The sequence below is a fragment of the Hyposmocoma kahamanoa genome, unplaced genomic scaffold (assembly GCF_003589595.1).
Source record: "Hyposmocoma kahamanoa isolate Upper Pololo Valley unplaced genomic scaffold, ASM358959v1 245, whole genome shotgun sequence".
NCBI classification, from domain to species: Eukaryota; Metazoa; Arthropoda; class Insecta; order Lepidoptera; family Cosmopterigidae; genus Hyposmocoma; species Hyposmocoma kahamanoa.
The window spans coordinates 1,357,005-1,377,319 of NW_020653762.1; the positions used below are offsets into that span (position 1 = coordinate 1,357,005).

The window sequence follows — 20,315 nt, forward strand, 5'->3', positions numbered from 1 at the left end:
CTTAATCAGGTATTTGTCCAATATGACGTCACTGCTGCAACAGTGCGTTTAGACTTTACAGAGCACATTGATTAACGGTTTCTTTTACACCATCATTTTATAGACAATACTAATAAGTAATCACTACATCTACTACAAAATTCTCCAGTACCATCATTTGAAATAGCACATCTGTTAACACAAAAATATCGGTACACTATTTACAAGTTGAAGAACTCTCAAGACCGCAGTATTTCGTTCGTTCCTTTTTAGGTATTTAAAGTCGACAATGTAATTTGTGTTCCAAAACAAACAAGCCCAAGTTTGAAACTGAGCTAATTTCCAAGTGTCTCGTGGACGAAAGCGAAGGGGCGGGTCTTGCAGGCGAAACATTTTTCATATCGGTCCATACCGCGGCCCATAATGAAACTTGTCGACTTATTACTCGTAAAACACGCTTACCCTTGGCTCAATAAGAACAAACACTTGTACGTTAACACCGAAATGGCTTCATATTTCGCACCCTCGCTTGATGCAATAAGGCCACATCTGCAAAACTACTTACTTTTCAGGGGAAAATGAAATTAACCAACTTATTTTAACCGACTTCAAAAAAGGAGGAGGTTCCCAATTCGACTGTATAATCTTTTTTTTTCTTTTTTTTTGTATGTATGTAACTTCGGTATTTGTGAACCGATTTTCATGATTCTTTTTTTGTTGGAAAGGGGGTACTTCCATAGTGGACCCATTTCATTTTGAAGAAAATTATCCACCTCGAAGGGTGGCTGTTCACGCATGAAGATTCATTTTTATAAATAGCGCCTAACTTAAATTTAGGAGCAATTACTTTAATGGTTGATTTGCTATTTCTCCAATTCAAGGCGTTTTTCTGTCAATATACTTTGAGTAGTGAGAACTGATTTTTATTATCTCCAGTGTCAAGTCCTGTATAGTGACGAACTAGGGGATATTTCCATTGACTGATATTACAATAAAACTTAGCAAATAGGCGTAATTCCACGTACTTTTTAGGTCAGTTTTTTTAGTACTCTATACTGAGATTATTTAAGCTTAAAGAGAATTATAAAGTTTCACATAACTATACGTAATTACTTTTATGTAGTTTGTATTTTTTTTACGACTTTCATGTGATACAAGCACTTTTGACGTTTTATCACATTATTATTTCATATAGAAACGAAAATAGTACGACTTCTCTAATTTGAAATCTGTTATACTATATTGATAAGTGTGACTAGAATAAACAAATTTAGTTGCAGTAGAGCTCTTTGTGAAAGACATCGTCCAGGGAAGTACTGCCACCTTAGCTATTTTTGCCGCCAAGCAGTAATGTGAACATTACTGCGTTCCCGTTTTGAAGGGTAAGGATGCTGGTGAAATTACATGCACATGAGACCTTTCAACTTATGTCTCAGGGTGATCGGCGCAGAGACAATGCACCCTCTGAATCTTTATGGTTTAAAACTCTGAGTGGCACTGCAACTGCTATGGACAGGCGTGTCTCTTATCCACAGGCTCACAAATCACGATCATAAAAAAAGACTAATTTTGCCAGTACTTTTTGCTTGTTTCTGAGAGTATATTATCTAACTCTACAAGTGTGTTCCCAACATCGAGTACATAAATGTACTGAATGGTTCCCAACGATCCAAATTCAAAACTATACACATTAAAAGTGTCTAGGGATCAAGCACGTTTTTGTCAATTACTAAAAATCAGGTGTTTAATTTTTTTTAACACACAACGGTTTTTTGGAATAATTTAATAAATTTGTACAGGTATTTTTATTTAACTTTAATGGGGCCATCAAATATTTTTTTAAAATACCTTGATCCCAAGATATTTTGGTGCGTGTATCTTTTTTTCGTAGGATGAAATCGTAAAATTGATAAAACACTTCTTAGTACTAATTCGTAAAGCAGATTCCCCCTAAAAATAATGAATGAGTAACTCGAGGTTTGTTCTTTATAAACGGACAATTGTCCACATTTATCATTTACAATAGCATAAATAGAAAAAACTATTTAAAAAAATATTTTTGTCATCCAAGTACGCAGAAGCTGTTTTAATAAAATTTTGAATAAAGTTTTTGTTCCACAATAGTAGTAAACCTTGTAAATGGCAAATTGTTAAATATCAACAGATATAATGTTTGTAGAAGCGCACCTGTCTATACATTGCACGTTAATGGAATTTGCGTGTTTGCGAAGACGACTGTCCAGAACAGCCACTATATTATTATTACTCGTATTGATCAACATCAAGTTAGTCATTATTTTTACGACAAATTCCTTTTCTTGTTGTCATAATAATATTATTTACTTATTGAATATCACGATATTTTATTACCGTCATATTCATATGTTTCGAGAAAATATTCCATTACTTTGTTATTATTACTCGACTTCCCGAGTCCAGTCAGATCGAAGGAATTTAGTCTTTGTGTTGCGCGATCTGCGTGTAAAATAATAACGAAATATTAAGCATCAGAAGTAAAGACATTTAAAAAAGTAACAATAATCAATGTAACTTTATTTTACTCAATTTACAAATTTAAATGATTACGTTATCACGAACGAATATTTGTTAGTTTAGATCCGAAGCCTAGTAAAAGCCGTCTGCTACTCTCCTCGCTGTAGGTCAGAGTGAAAGAAGGAGAACTTGAAAGCACACGCCGTGTAGGCAGTACGAGTGATGTATATTTTCACATACCAATCATCACCAAAAGTACGAATTCATGGTAAAAAAGCTGTTTAAATCCAATACAAAAATCCGCAACAGGTACAACATAGAGAAATTTGTTAAATCTGCTGACTCGATTTGTAGCTCAGCTGGTAAGACGGTAGCCACATCGAGGCAACAGACGTTGGTTCTAGTCCTGGCAGATCGAAGAATTTTTTCTTCGTATTTGTTCCATCTTTGTAAGTATAATAGTCTATGCATTCGATAAGCAAACGTATCACTTGAAACAGTGATTCGACATTATCAACAAGTCACCTTTTCAATATCAGCCATTCCTTATCAAGTGAAATACCGTAACTGTAGAGAACTTATGTAACTGACATTTCAATTCATTTCATTACGTCTCACCGCTTTTTAGGCCGCGTAGGCGTTTCGAGGAAATATTTTCTCTTGTTATGTTTCCTTATATTATTTCTTTCCTCCAATGTTGACAATATTATGTCTTTTCCTATTTCTTTATTTTTCATTAAGCCTGCGAGATTTCGGTCAACAAAATTTACATTTTGGATATTTTTATTTATTGCCTGTTGTTTTTCGTTCATTTGTTTACTTTTAGATTTAGACATGAGTAGTATCTGACAAATATTGAGAGCTGTAGTTGTCTAGGAGGAAAACTTTGTATATACGTACAGTGGATGTTGATAAGCTCTTCACTTGAGACTGGTGTTGTTCCCAGGTCGTGGAAGCTTGAAAATGTGCAACCAGTGCCTAAAAAAGGAAGCAGAGCTGACCCTGTCAACTATAGACCTATCTCAGTCACTTCCATACTCTGCAAGACTATGGAACGTGTACTTAACAACCGTCTCCTGTCGTACCTTGAAGACAACGACCTCCTCAGTGATCGCCAGTATGGATTTCGAAGAGGACGATCTACTGGGGATCTTCTTGTGTACGCCTCTCACTTATGGAGCGAAACTATGTCGAAGGGCATGGCAATTGCAATGTCTTTAGACATTTCTAAGGCCTTTGACAGGGTCTGACACGCAAGCCTTTTAAGCAAGCTTCCCTCTTATAGGCGTCCCACTGACCTTTGCCATTGGATTTCGGATTTCTTGAGTGAACGTTCGATTCGAGTGGTCTTAGAAGGCTACTCTTCCGAACATCGGGCGATAGATGTCGGAGTTCCTCAGGGTTCTGTACTGTCCGCAACCCTGTTTCTCCTGCATATAAACGAAATGTTGGTTCTAGGTACCTTTGCGTATGCTGATGACACCACAGTTGTGGACAGGTACTTGACCAATGCAAGCGTCAGTGGAGAAGTAATACAGTCTTGTCAAGAGTCCATGGTTAGTCGATTGAATTTGACACTTAAGGCAGTCTCCGATTGGGGATCACCCCTATCATCAGCCAATCTTGTCAAATTTAATGCTACCAAAACGCAGACGTGTCTTTTCTCCACTAAACGGAGTCCCTTTCACCTGACTCCGACTTTTCGTGATATGTCCATATCGAAAGCCGACCATCTTCACCTACTTGGAATCTGAACGACGGCAGATACATTGAATCCATGGCTAAAAATGCAGCCAAGAAGCTTGGTATCCTTTCCAAGGTGAGGCGTTACCTCACACCTGGACAGTTGCTTCAGCTGTACCAAGCACAAGTCCGGTCGTGTATGGAGTACTGCTGCCACTTATGAGATGGCTCCGCTAAATACCAACTGGCTACCTTTGATTCAATAGACAAGCGTGTTAAGAGGCTTATAGGTGACTCAGAGTCAGTAGAGGCGAAGCTGCAGAGCCTTGAACACCGCCGTAGAGTTGCCAGCTTATCGGTATTCTACAGTACAGTACAGGTATACATCACGGAGAGTGTGCGATGGAATTGCATAATTTGATTTCGCATTCCCCTTTCTCCCCATCGGGAAACTAGACGTGGGCTGGGGTTCCACCGCTATGTTGTGGATATTCCCCGGATTCGCACGAAGCGTTTTGCTTCCACATTTGTATGGCGAGCGACTAGGGAGTGGAATTCCCTGCCTGCAGACTTGTTCCCCGAAGGCTATAACTTGGACCTTTTCAAAGCGAGAGTGAATAGTCGTTATTTAGGTGTGCATGCCACATCCACGAACTCATCGTCACTTCTCATCAGGTGCGATGAAGGTTAAATGCGCACTTATTTTTTTATACAAAAAATACAATAACGTGTCAACTAACATGATTATATTTTTGCGAAAATGGCACCTAAAAATTTTTTCTCTGTTTTCGATAGTTTGTTCTCAGATTTACTTGTAAAATGAAAACTTATGCTGTTGTCACCTCAGAAGTAATGTAGAGACAATTGGTTTGTAAACAGTTTTTTACTATGCCAAGGAAATTTGACGATAGACAGCTTGCCTCATCGGTCGGCCGACACGGTCAGGCGTTTCGTATGGGAAACTAGCCAATGCGCAGTTACATGTTTCAAATTAAACAGAAATGTTTTTCACAAATCAGTCAAATACTCAAAATACCTTTGTTTCATAGGTAAGCCAGTTTCGCTTGAAATAACTACTAATTCGTAGGCAGATTTCCTGGAATAAAATAAATAACAAACTGAAGGAGTTGCAATTTGCAAACAGATATTTTGTTCACAATTATCATTTACAATATTTATATTAAAATAAAATAACTTGAAAGAGCTAAACAGGTTATTTCCGTGAATTTTTGCCATCCAAATACGCAGAAGACGTACAATAAATAAACTTTTGTTTAAAGGTTATGTTTCACGAATGTTTTTGGCCTCGTAAAAGCTCAAATATTGAATATCAACAGAAGTCTTATTAGAGAAGCGTGTACATTGACTCTTAAATAAATGTGCTACTTTGTGAGGACGGGCACTTGTCCGTAAGGGACAGTGTATTTTTATTATTCGTTAATAATATTATGTCTGTCACCCTATCTGTCACAACTATTCATGAAAAAGATACCATTTTTCTTAACATAAATTACATTTTCATAAATGCACTGTGATGCCACTGTAAGAAGGTTATTTTGTAAATAATCCGTCAGTGACATTATAAATAAGTTTTCAGTTTTTACGTTGCCCTAACAGCAAGCTTGTGCAGAATGAAGATCCTATTGACGTTGGCGACATTTCCTCACAGCGAAATCCCGTATGTAATCAAAGTATAAATCAATATGACGGTTACGAAGTTTGAAAGGGTTTGTATATTTGTTTTGGCGTAATTTCGTAGCAGTAGAGCTCCTTGTGCAAAAGTTCGTCCAGGGAAGTACTGCAGTATTACCTATTTCTGCCTCCAAGCAGTAATGTGAGCATTACTTACTACGTTTGGATTGAATTAAACCCACAATATACGGATGGAATCGCGGCCTACGTTTAGTCCCCCGACCTTGGGAAGGGGAAGGCGGAATTAATTAGCCATTTTTTAAAATATAGTCAAAGAAATTTCGGTATTTTGTTTACAATACATACATTTCATAATAGTTACTTTAAAAGCATTTTGTCATCTCTTATGGTACTTTATTGCTCATTGTTTAGTATTTTAAAGCCAACTGTCCCAAGGCAGGGCGAGACTTAATTGACCCAATCTCTATTTCTTGTGTCGCTTCATGAATTGCTAATTTGTTATTAATTCACTTGCATGTCTCTATCATTCATTTTTGTTGTTATTATCATTGGCAACAATAGTGCTGGACTCAGTTTGTCATTTTATATACTCTGATATTTCTGTTTTCTATTCACTACATCTGGCCACAAGGAGAATGGAGTTTACGACAAGAGCCTCTCCGTAAGGCCTACTGGCGCGACCCTTACGCAAGTCTACGCCATAGATACGACAAGAAGACAGAAAATGCTAGAAACTTCTTCCGTATTTCATTACTAACGTTTATTACATGACTTTAAATTTGGTAATAAGATCACCGCACCGTTGATTCCTCGCAGTTCTGTGTGTGATAAATAATACGTCAGCCGTCCGCTAACTACAACGCAGCTAAGTGACAAAATATTTTATCGAGATATCATTTGAAACCATAAAAAAACAATTATTAGTTTAGAGTTAGATGTTCAGAATAAGTCCCTTATGTTTCAGAACCAACTTCACAGGCAACCTTTGTAGGTACGGTGACAAATGCTTGACGTCACAAAAAAAGCATAACGATCAATAAAAGGCTACGGAACCCGCTGACACATAATGATGATTAACGAAGAAAGAAAATAGAATTGATTAAAATACATTGTCCAAATCTACGCAATCATCAATTCCATGAGCTAATAAGAATATTTTTGTCTATCTCCATAAAACTATCTAAACTTAAAATTAGAATATGGTAAGTAACAGGGGCACCATCGTGACAATATGATTACAGTTTCAAGTTTAAGTTATACATAATTGCTGTTTAGTGATAGTTTTATTGCAGCGGCGAAGCACGCCATACAACTCCCGAATTAAAATGTAGCGAGTTTTACCGAAAGGTGTGTTAAACAGCTTACGCTGAGTCTTTTACCTTTTTATTTACATAATACACATGACAACAAACGATGTCGTTTAAGGCTAAATTATTAGGTCAATGTAGATAAATGAAGGCCTTTTTTTATGATTATCAAATGGCGGGCAGTTAATAAGCGACATGCTCACCAGTTGCAGTGACACTCGGAGCTTTAAATGGCAAATACCCGAGGGGTTCTGCCATAGCACCTGTCACCCTGAGACAAAGTTGACCAGTCCCCTTTACTGCGTTGTTTCACTAACACCCTTCAAAACCGAAAAGTAGTAATGCTGAGATTACTGCTGAACGGCAGAAGTACAGGCAGTAGTTTTTTGGACGAACTCTTTTACAAGGAGCTCTACTGCTTGTAAATTTATTTATAAATACATACCTTACGTCTATATCCCAGTGGAGTAGGCAGAAACCATAAACCACTGCCGTTACACCCCTGACACATCTCTTTCCCTTCCTCCTTCCTATCTCTAACTGAATTCAAATAAAGCGGAGGCTATCAATTCCACTCCGCGATTGGGAACGTGATCGAGTATGTGATCTCGGATTAGCTGGCACAGAGTTAAATTAAATTACGTATCTAGGGACAACAGCTCTCTGTATACTCTCTAAAAATTGAATTTAATATTACTACACTATTTATGACAACATTCAAGGTCCAAAATTCAGAGAATGAAAGCCCAGTGCATGTTTACTCTGTCCAAATATAATTGCACACTTTTATCTAAAAATTATATATAAAAATTATATTATATATAGCAACAACAGCGCGACTCGTAGCTGAGATTGTACAGTGAAATAATGCCACTATACCCTTTTGTGTCGCCAAACAGTAATGTGAGCATTACTGCGGTCCGGTTTTGAAGGGTAAGGATGCTGGTGAAATGGGACTTGTTAACTTGTGTCGCAGAAGACCGATGTAATGGCAGTGAATGAGATCCGCTGTCGCCAAAACTCACACATTCTTAATTTGAAGCACTACAAAATCTTGATAATGATTGGTCGTAGTTTCAAATTTAAAAAGAAATAACAAATTCTGGATTGTTAATGTAATTTAAAGTTCACCCTGTTCGCTTTTCTACGATACGAAGGTTCATTACCATCAATACCTATTATTACAAGACAGGACGTTTTGATATTATATTGAAGTTTCAATCAATGTACTGCCATCTAGCGGTTCATTGCTCAACGACAACGAATTGGAGTTTATTAATTTACTTCTCCAAACAAGACGCGACCATATTGCAGGGGTAAGCTTTACTTTCGTTTCGAACAATAAAATTATTTCGATAAACAGAAAATTAACTTTCCGATGATGTGTACCACCATAAGTAATATTTTTGGTGAGGCTGTAGTTTTTGCACTCCAAAACTTTTTGTTTGATTTATTTTTGAATTTGCACAATGGAATGACACAACCATACCATACAAAGCGAAAATGGCGTACTGAGCTCAGATATGTCTATCAAGACCTATAGTTGGCATGCGTCGAACGTTAATTAACCAATTCTACTGTATTTATTGTCCTGTGACACTACAACAGTATGATTGAGCTTGTCATGACTTGTCAGTCCCATATTCACTTAATATCGTAAAAAAAAGATTCTACGTTCCAAGTGTTAAATACCTGTGTTTTTGAATTGTACGCTTATTTAAATTGCCCCTACAACTCACAAATGACGTAACATCCATTACACAAGAAAGTGAATATAAATAGTTTACGTTCGTTGATCGAGGAAAAGCGCTTGGGTTAAGGCCACGATTCAAACCGTCCCGAACTATTTATTAGGATCACTAATTAAAACTTCTCCTGTTATTACTAGATATCGGAACAGAAAGAGTATAGTTTATACTTCAACGATACAGTGGATAATGTTCAATATATTCATTATTTATAACAAGCTTTACTCTATGATAAGTGTATTTAGAAGAAAAGTTTTGTAATTGTAAGTAATAATTTCAGTAAAGAGGTACTAAAAGCGGACCTCAGAAGTTCGTAAAATTACATCTATTTGCCAAGTTTTATTGAAATGAAAAAAAATCTATAAATATAATGTAGAACAGTCGGGTGTGTTGAAGAAGGAAATCGCTGTTCAAGTAAGGTTTATTGCCGCAACTTACATTGATAGGATATTAAAAGGTGACGTGAATGAGGTGAATATGCCAATAGTTGTTCGATAGCTAAACGTCTCAAGAAGTGGAAGCAGTTCCATTTCGCCGTGCAGCTAGGGTTTTCGGATTGCGGGTTTGATACACGCGATCGATTGTTAAATTCAAGCATCCTACATATTTGTACAACAGGTTAGAGAGGGCTACATACTTGCCTGCTTACCCTTTGTACTGACACCTTGTCACCTTGACACCTTGTTAATAGCAAAAGTGCTAAATATTTCATTACTTATTTATTGACCACTTCTTCGTTGTTTGGGATCCGGGCGTCTCGGAATGTATGAGCATGCGACGGAAGAGGCATTACCCTGAGTCGCGGCCTTTTTATGGCAGCAACACAATGTTGTTCGAATTAATTATTTATTTTTTACTCTTATATTTCGTTTTAATGTTATTTTATTACCTACCTATTTTTAACCTAAACTTTAATTTCATTTATTTTTCTAAAGAAGGATAGCGAAAGCTGCCCCAATAACGACAAAGAGCCGTTCATGGACTTTGCTAGTATAATTTTGCGTTTTAGTTTATGCCTAGTTACCAACATATTTTTGTATATTTTAGAAGTCGGGAATATAATAATTTTAAACATTGTTGTTTAGAATGGATGCAAGAACACAACGCAATTGATTCAGCTCGACCATAGATTAGGTAACGTTCTTGTTAATTGTACGTTTCATATTAATGTGATTGAATGTTTACTTACCTGAAGTATTGGTTATTTTATAGTACACACATAAAACATTAAGGCTATAAAATATCTAATGAAATAATCAATTAAACAATAATGACATAAAGCAAAAAATATAACACAATGTGACAAAAATATTTAGACAATATTTAAATGAGAGATAATGAAAGTTGCAAAGGAACGTTTTGACAAGAGACCTCTTGCCAATGTCAATGTCACATTGATATTGAAAACAGTGTGGCAAATTTCTGCCATTTGGGCAGATTTAATTTTTATTCATTTCCATTGCTGCAGAACATGATAAGCTATATTAAATGTGCCAGAGTTTGGCAAATTTGGGAAAATTCGGGATTGGGTAACAAACTGAACATTTGTTGTTTTCTGGTACTACGAACAAACACCTGAAGCGAAATACAGGACAATGTTATTTATTTATTTAAGGACAGCCAGTGGTAAATACATAAATCTAGGAAATAATGAAGATTTAAAAATATATTTAATTCTAAATGCACAACATGCAAAAAAACAATAAGAAAATTTAAGCAATAAGGGGGATTCAAATGGAATATAAACAAAAAATATAATCTATATCAACTTCATAACCCCAGCTTCAGGCTGTACCCAATTAGCTTTCTGAATGTTTTTGATAATGAAGCACAAGTAATTGATAGGTCTGCTTAATGAACGTCGTCAAAAACACTGGGTCACAAAATACACAGGATGTCGCCACCCTTCTTTACAAGTGTTTATTGATGTGTTGTAAATCGTGTGAATAAACCTTTTCTATTGTTTTCTTCTCAACCAGCTGTCCCACAAATGTGGATGCTGTGGCGTCACACTATAAACGTCCAATTCCGATATCACATTCGAAACACCTCGCCGTCGCGTCGTAGACTCGTATAGTTAAACACCTCGCCTGCGTGTTTCAGAATACAAGTAATGCCATCTATTGGTGGCGCTGGGTACTAAATTGCAATGGTGGGTTACAATAAGTATTTTGTTTTGATATTTTACTCTTTATCTTTAATCATTCCGAGATATGAGAGGGAGGTATTTCTTGAAGTTTAGGCAAATATTCTCTGTTTATTCCGATTTCTGGTTATTACAATACAGTTCCCTTTGATTAGTAGAAAAGGCAAACGAGAATTACGTAAAATAATTGTGTATTACTTTTTTATAATAGACGTAATAATTTCTTGAAAGGACCGTCCTGCAAACACGATCCATTCAAAAGAAGTTCGATCCTATTTTAGAGAACTAATCAAACTCAATAAATCATATGCACGTAATTCATCATCATCATTATCAATCCACAACCTTCACCTAATAACGTCGTCACAGTTAGTTTCCCGTTATACTTTAAAGTTTCAAAATTGCATGAGCTTGAAAACTCGAAACGTTATGAAATTTTTTCAAGACAATCGAACTTTAAAGACCTGGGAACACCATTACACTAAGAAAAAGAATAAATTTCTTCTAAGAAATGTTTTTTTAATGATTATCAAGGACATTATGCTTCATTCATTGCATATTCGGCTGCAGCTGAATCATATACATACACACGTTTTACATAATATTAATGTTTGAATTTCCTTTTCTAGTATTCCATTTCATGTCAACGTAGTGTTTATTTGTGTCCGAATGACCTTAAATATTATCGGGCCACAATTGAGGACACTAGGTTGCTGCAGAACGACCTTAGTAGATTGGTCCGGTGGTGCAGTAAAAATAAAATAATAATAAATTACAATGAGTGTCACCAGCTTGCGGTGTTACGAGAAAACTAAGAATACTATACGTAGAACCTCCTGAATTACTTATCAGGGTTGATAGCATAAGGGATTTGGGAACCATGGTTGACTCCAAATTAAACTTCCTCCAACACATCGACAGAATTACAGCTCAAGCCTTGAGAATGTCTGGTCTCATAATAAGTTCTGCTAAAAAGTTTAAAAACCCAAATAAGCTTACTTTATTCATTTCCTTGTCTGAGAATACAGCTTAATAATATGGAACCTTTCTACCAAATACACTCCAATACATTTTTTTATACACCGATGGTGAGAGTTTTGTCCAATTATTCACTATATACATACATATATTTGTTCTTACCTTCAGAACAGTAACTCTATATAAAAGTGAGTACAGAAGGCACTACAACACAAATTAATAACAGGATTGAACGTGTACAAAGAAGATTTTACGTCACGTCTGATATACTGACATCTGATACACTGACAGATGTGAGGACCTCTCTTTGTCCAAATGTTTATTTTTTTCCATTCTCTAAGGTCCAAACGCAGAATTATGTTAAAACTGTGCTTCTTACTACACAAAATTATAAATCACGCAATCGGTCCTCCACAACTTTTGCAAACTAAAAATATAATCTGAAACGAAAAAATTCTTTTATTATTTACTCCTATAACTAGAATTATGAACATTGTACGTATAGTTCTGACTTATATGAATCTAGACATTTTTGATGTCGCTGTAGCAACCATTAAAAAATATATATTCAAATTTAAACCGATCCGCCTTGTAAATTTAGTCTTATTTTAAAACAAGGATTGTTTTAAATATTTGTAAACAATTTCATTTTCATACATTTACGAATCTGTTTTCCAGTAAGTTTGATGTACATATACTTTTAAATTTAAAGAACTTGTGTATCATGTTGGCTTTCGTATAAATAAAACTTTGAAATCAATATAATTAAAAAATACTGCATGTTATAAAGGTCTTTACGTCAAAGTAATTAGTTCTATAGTTGATTGTATTGCTCAATGTCAGCTGCACGAGGTCACAGTGTGCAGTTAGCATGGACGTCATTCGATGTTCAATTCTAGGTTCGTTTCTGTTTTCAGTCTATATTAATGACTTGCCTTGCCCAGTGGAAGGCGTAGAACGAGCGATCTATAATGTACTTCTTGATGAGAAAAAACCAATTCCACAAAATTTACATAACCCAATGTTAGACTGACTGCAATCATCATGTTCTTCTTCGTATTTATAAGCTAAGTTTTTATAGGTGAGGTAATCGCTAACGATCTCTGCTCATAATGCCAATAGGAATCCTTTTTAACCGACTACAAAAAAGAAGGAGGTTATCAATTCGACTGTATGTCATTTTTTTGCATGTATGTTACGCGATAACTCCGGCCGAAACGAAACCGATTTTGATGATTCGTTTTTGTTGGAAAGAGGGTACCTCAGAAGTGGTGGTGGCCATTTAAATTTCAGTAAAATAGTCCACCACTAAGAGTGGCTTGGGGATGAATGACTTTTGAGGTCGGTTTTTTTAGTACTCTGTACTGATTGTTATATAGAAGCATATTGTCCCTTAAACAAATGTGACTATTAAACATCTTGTTAAACATAAAATAATTAAAGATCATATCAAAAAGTGACCTTAAAAATTTTTTAATTCATTTTTTAACCAAGTTTTATTGAAATCGATTAACGGAAAGTGGATGAAATCCAATTAACCTCTCATTACGTCTCAGGGTGACGGGCACAGTGGCAGTACCCCAAAGATCCTTGTGATTAAAAGCTCTGAGTCGCACTGCAACTGTTATGGACAGGCATGTCGCTTCCCACCAGGTGCACGACTTGTTCGTCCCGTCTTTTGGTATTATAGAAAAAACCGGATTCATCCCCTAAGTTACAAATCCTTAGAGGTGGAATATTTTTTTCAAATTTGAATGGGATCAGAACTGATGGAGGGAGTTCCCTTTCCAACAAGAGAAGACTCATCGAAATCGGTTCATAAATGTCGGAGTAATCGCCTAACATACATACGAAGACATACTGTCGGATTGAGAACCTCCTTCTTTCTTGAAGTCGGTTAAAAAAGCTAGCACATACAGTTGTATTCTTATGTTACAGCTTAATAGACGATAAATTGAAATCGGATCCACGAATAAAATAACTTGTCGAAAGAAATCAGCTTTGCAGTCTACGCGATGAAAAAGTATAAAGCCTTTCAGACTTCGTAATTCGTAACCGCGGTAATGATCTATACTAGCTAGATCCACAGTCTGATATACGGCATTTTATTTTGGAGAAATGTCGCCGACATTAACAGAATTTTTTCGCAGAAATGCGTTGTTATGGCAATTAGTTACACTGCGCCCAAGACTTTAACATATAAGTTAAAAAGAAATTAACATTTTTACTCTGAATAATAGTGATAAACATAAAAACGAACACGAGGAACATAAACAAACATATACTGGCTGCGGTTGACAGTCGTCTTCGCGAAGTCACAAATACGTTTTGCGACAATGCACCTATCTGCTTCTGTAATAAGAGTACAATGACATTCAACATTTGCCATTTACGAAGTTTAAAAGTATAGTGGAAAAAAAATTTTAAACAAAAATACATCTCACGCATAATAAATTGCATGACAGAAATATATGGTAGAATAGAAGGTTATGCTAATTTAGGGTGCTTCTTAGTATGATATTTTAAAAATATCCACTAACAAAAAGCAACCCCAACTAGAGTTTGTCACAAAATTCTCTGACGGAAATCTGACTTTCGCATGAGCAGTAGTGTGTAATCAATGTGTCTATTTCAATAGTAAATTGTTTTCCTTTGAAATAACTTTTTTTTATTTTTCGTTAAATTCGGCGATATATCTATTGATGTTAGATCCAGCCTCTTAAGGTCTGATGGCCTTCGTATTACCTAAAAGTGTCACACATAATCCGCATTAGGGTGATCGCAAACTCCGGATTAGTATGCAGATGAGGATATCAGTTGTCGGGACGTTATCGCTCTGTTCTAATTTATTACCGCTCGTTGAAGATTGCTGCAGAGGTACTATGGGAACCCAAACGTATTTTATTTCTAGATGGAAAAGGAAAAATAAAGTAATTAGTTAAACCTTAAATTAGTCCGAGTTCTATAGCAAAGTTCGTTATCTTAAATTGCAATTATAAGTGTATATTTTTTGTCAGTCCATATTAACTACCAGTCACATTTTCTTTAATTTGGCAAAGATGAAAATGGCGTGAAAAATTGCATTGTAAAGCTGGTTATATGTTGGCCAAGATATTGCTCAGTAGGTGAGTGAATGTTTAATCTTAAGCAAGGCCTGTGTGTAGAAGTAGACAGTATAAGTTGATAGCAATAAAAATATAGATTATTTTGTTTTGTATTTCAGTTAATAAAGTAAGCTGCTTGGCCGAACAATTACTATCCAGGTCTGCCACGCAGAGGTCCCGGGTTCGATTCCTGTGTCGGGAGAAATATGGATTGGCCTGCATTGTAATTTGTGATTGTCTATGTGCGTGTCCATGACACCCGCGATACAGGGTTTCTCTAGTGTGGGGCTATGAGTGTGTGCATTATTTATATTATTTATTTACGGAAATGCTTGTACTGACTGTACATGACAACTTTTATTATATTTTTTCCTCTCCACCTTCTTCTTATAAAAGATCCGCAGCAGAATTTAGTAAGCAACCTAAAAAACTTCACAAAACAATCTCTCTGCTCCGAGTCTAACCGGTGGAATAGAAGGCCAGTTAAAAATAAAACTCCGTTATAGAAGGGCCTTCGGAACAAATAAAGCCTGACTTAGTGGAAGCTGTCTCGTGAAGTATGCATTGCTATTTCGCCGCAAAATAGCTCCGGATAGAAAAGGAATTTCTGTTGCAGAAATATGTAATAAGGTAAGGTAAAGAGACGTCTTTCATTATTGTAAAACGCAAGTACAAATAGCATTGTAAATAATTATATCAAAATATATTATGTATGGTTCCATAATTTACACAACGTTCACTGTATTAATACATATCGATGTAAAACCTAATAAGTGTGTAAATTTTCCAACTCATTATTATAATGACTATTATAATAACCGAAATTTAAAGAATTTATAATAACCGATAAACAATTATTCGTTTCGTGCGTTTTACTGTGGTGACATATTTACAATTGTGGCTGAATATATTGAAATAGATACATTAAATAAATCACAAATCAATAATATACCTGTACGACAGGTGCCTACGACAACATACTTCAAAATTCAACCCGTCGAGGACTGTAAAAATTTATATCCAGCGCACAAGACATAATTACCTTACAGAGTTTATTTCATTCGTTACATAGTGAAGTTATGTATGAAAATAACAGCAGAGGAACAATAATAGACTACTAAAAATTATCACATAAAGGCGCCAAAAACAAGTGCAATTAATTTTCGAATGTGTAATAAAAGAGGCAAAATGAACAAATTTATAAATAAATAAGATTTGTGGCGGCTTTCCGCCACACGTCCGCTACACGACTTATCATTTAACTATTTTTGGAAGCAAAAATTTGATATGACCATTCTTTCCAATCCAGCATTTTGACACACAGATTGCTTCCAAATAATTTCAATCATTCAACAATTTACGTGAGAATCGATCGAGAACAACAATTAACACCGTATAAATATTTACACGACAACCCCAGCTGTCCCGCGATATTGCTATTGGGAGAACGGAAAGCTCGTTACTCGGCAATAATGGATGGTTAATTTATAAATGATTTTCTTCACTTGTTTTGTAAGATGTTGGCTTCCATATATTTAAAAAAACACTTAGTATTTGCAGAATGAGTTCCGTTCCAGTATGCTGTTTTTTGCACACACTCGTAATGGGACGTAATATGATACTAATATTAAACTTGATATATTAGACTTGCTAATGGGTTTTTGTTATTTTCTTATTTTTATCTCTAACTAGTGATTTAAATAGGGTTGAAAGTGCCTACGTCACGCCTCACAATGGAATGTATAGGTGTGTAGATCTATGTAAATATATGACATTATTCTCGTTAACGATGATAACACAATTATCCTGAAATAAAAATTTCGTATTTTGACGCTGAACCTAAATTATACGACAAAATAATATGAATAAACAAGAATAATAGAGCTCCTATACGACCTAGTGAGTATCAGGGCAGCAGTAAATAACAGGGGCTCATTATAATTTTCTATTTGCAGCGCCATTGTGCGAAGAGACCATTGTTAACGGCCTTTATACGCGCAATAGACCTAACTGCGGTGGAAAAGTGGACGGCAGAGACAATATAATGCTTGAAAATCAATACTTAATGAAAAAATCAATGGGACATGAAGGGAGTTCCCCTTCATGTCCGTTAAATGTTTATTAAAATAGGGAGCTTTACTTGAAGGAAACATTCTTTTATTTTTCTTAACATGGTATAACTGCATTCATAGATTTTTTTAAAGCTTAGGTATCTGTGCCAGGAATCGAATCAATTAAAAAGATAAAAACACTCATTATTTTATTGTACTAACCGGTATAATCAATGATAAGGATAAAGTCTCTCCAATAAACAGTGGATCTTACGCTTGAAGACGTCCATGAGATCTAATACATAACACTAATAAAATTTAATGGACGTCTTCAGTTGCATTTTAAGGTAGTTCCCATTCATGTCCCATTGATTTTTTCTACTCTGTGTAATAAAGCCAATAATCGCATTCACTCCTCCATCGTCGACTCATCTTGACTACACAGCATAGATTTTGATTAATTGATTAATAAGATCGACTTTACAATAAAAACAACAATCAAACTTAATTTGTAGTATAGAGCTCGTAAGTATTGAACCAGCAAACTTGAAATCCGCTCTAAAAGCTATTGTAAGTAATTCACATAGTGAACAACCACTTTAAATACATTTGCGTCACGCACCGCGAGATGGCATTGACTTAATATTTTTAAATAATAAATATTCCCTACAAAAGAAACGCGAAAACAATGATGACGTTTAGTATAACGTAGAACATACCTAAGAACGTTTCTTTATTTAGAACTGTACGTTAGCTCGATCGATTAGCCTACTACATTAGATCGATTAGCCTATTACTTAGGATGTGGTACAAAAGACGGTATTTTGTTACAGCTAGTTGTTTATTTAACACCGTAGAGCAAAGGAAGTTCGCTTTCTCTCTGTTACTCAAAGCACATTCCACTATTATTATTTTACCTACAAAGTAAAAACCAAATATTTTCAAGTCATCTCCATTGCTTATTTATAATGTAACTGAATTAGCGAATGTAATTACTTACCCGGCAAAAACTGGTCATTGGCGTTATCTGTAACACAGAAAAATACATTATAAAGTTTGTATTTATAACAAAGAGCAAACTGGTTATGGAGTCTTAGTGACATTTGGTTCTTAGAGTTAGCCAGGGGAGTACCTTGGTTCCTACACAATTTCTGATCATGATAATGTCTTGCCTACAGTAGTTCAGTATTGAAAATGCCTACTGTTTGCAGATGATGTTAAGCTCAAAGACCTGAGGATAGCATTAAGTTGCAAAACGACGTCACTGCAGTAGAGGGGTGGGGACGGACAAACCGATTTCCTTTCGATTTATCCAACTGCAAAGTCGTTACTATTGCGAGAATATCAATTTACGCTCGTACTTATAGCATAGGCGGCGATAGTGCGATTGATAGAGTGGAGGTGATCAGGGATCTCGGTTTGACTTTGAATTCACGGTTTACTTTCAAAGATCATATTACAGCAATTTGCAAAAAGCAAATCCAACACTGGGATATATTATGGGAATAGGTTATCGTTTCACCGATTCCAATATAGCATTGATGCTCTACAACGCATACATTCGCAGCGTATTGGAATTCGGAGCGGTAGTGTGGGACCTTCGCTAAATCACATAATATATGGCAACATGATAGAAAAGGTGCAGAAAAATTTTGCAAGATTTGCCTACAAAAAGATGTACAACGTTTACACGTATCTCTTCCCTTCTATGTTTGTGTACGAAATGAATGAATTGGGCAGCTTATTACTGAGGCGTAAACTAATGCTCATAATGCACTATCATGCTGTTTTCAATGGTAGGGTAGACAACTTGACAGTGGTGTCTCGTACGGGCTTATTTGTCACGGAGCGATATTTGTGGTCTACTGCAGATGCGCGTGCGTCTCTTGTTCGCGGCGCTTCGCTCGCGCACCTGCAGTGGCGCATATGCGTCTAAAGTTCGACTTCTTTGCTCAACCAATTGCTCACAAAACAGTCACGTACCGACATATTCCATGACCGTTCAGACGAATTCTTAAACATGTGTTGTTCTGTTCCTCAATGGAATTTTAAAAATCCAAGGCATAGTACCTATTTTCGCTTCCGGTGTAAACTTATATTGAAAATTAATTAATAAATATAAATAGCGTATAAACAATGCCTACTGCGTGGGTAGAACACTTGTCAAGTAACTAGACATTGGGACGGCCAGTCAATGGCACCCCTAATTGGTTACTTACTAGACATCGACATTTCATTGTTCGTTCAACGATTTAAAAATAATTGAAAAACGCTTTACAATGTTATCCTTTATTAGGCAACAAGAGACTTTTCATGTACTGTCCAGATACAAATAGCAATTGTATTTTGGAGAGGTAAAGTCCCAAATAGATTGGACCCTCTTCAAGGAGACAGCTGTAGTGTGAAACAAAGCTCGAAGGAAAAGACGATTGCCACCAACAATAAGGCATTTGCATATACATAGTATTCAGTATATCACGTACTAACTGTGGGTTTGTTTCCGAGCGCGATACATCGCGTCTATTTCGAAGTACGTAATATTAGTTCACACGCTTTCATAGCTGTCTGTTCTACGCAACTCTATTCTTCTGCCTTTTTTGAGGATATTATACAAAGAAATAAGATCGAATGAAGAGGCAGAAGAAGGCGTCGACGCAGTTAGATCAATCAAATAAGGGAAAAGTTATTGTTGTATCGTTACAGGTACAACATCGGTACGAAATCCGAAGATATATTCCATAAATTGCATGTCTTTTAAAAGCATTACAACGATCAATTTGTCTAATTGAATATACCGCCTTTTATGGCTTTAAATTAAACCTATTAAATAAATTTGTACTTAAATGTTTATTGCGCGCTCTGATTGGTAGACGTCATTACCTTTACGTCATAGCGTTACACAGTCCTAAATAAATTTTAACAAGAAATTTTTGAAAGGAATTTGACTTGAGAAAGTACAGCTGGATTAAATAGCACTGGTCCCAGTGATGCCATTTGAGAAAGGCCTGTGACTAGTAGTGGACTGCGCTATGTTTACGGTCGTGATGTCGAAATGAAAAATTCTTCTATTGATTTTGACTTGCTAGAAAGTGTGACGGTTCAAGAGTTTTTAAATGAAAAAAAAACTGTATACATCATATTAAAATGTAATGTAATTTAAAAACTGCCTCCGT

General features: G+C 35.8%; 1 protein-coding gene across 2 annotated transcripts in view; it reads right to left on the bottom strand.

Moving 5' to 3' along the window:
• Positions 1-20,315, bottom strand: part of LOC113228851 (neurexin-1a-like) — an 84,853-nt gene that overhangs the window by 28,922 nt on the left and 35,616 nt on the right. For both annotated transcript variants that reach the window (XM_026462267.1, XM_026462266.1), the window contains exon 4: positions 18,143-18,169. In XM_026462267.1, coding sequence (XP_026318052.1) covers positions 18,143-18,169 — 27 coding nt within the window. The remainder of the gene's footprint in view (positions 1-18,142; positions 18,170-20,315) is intronic.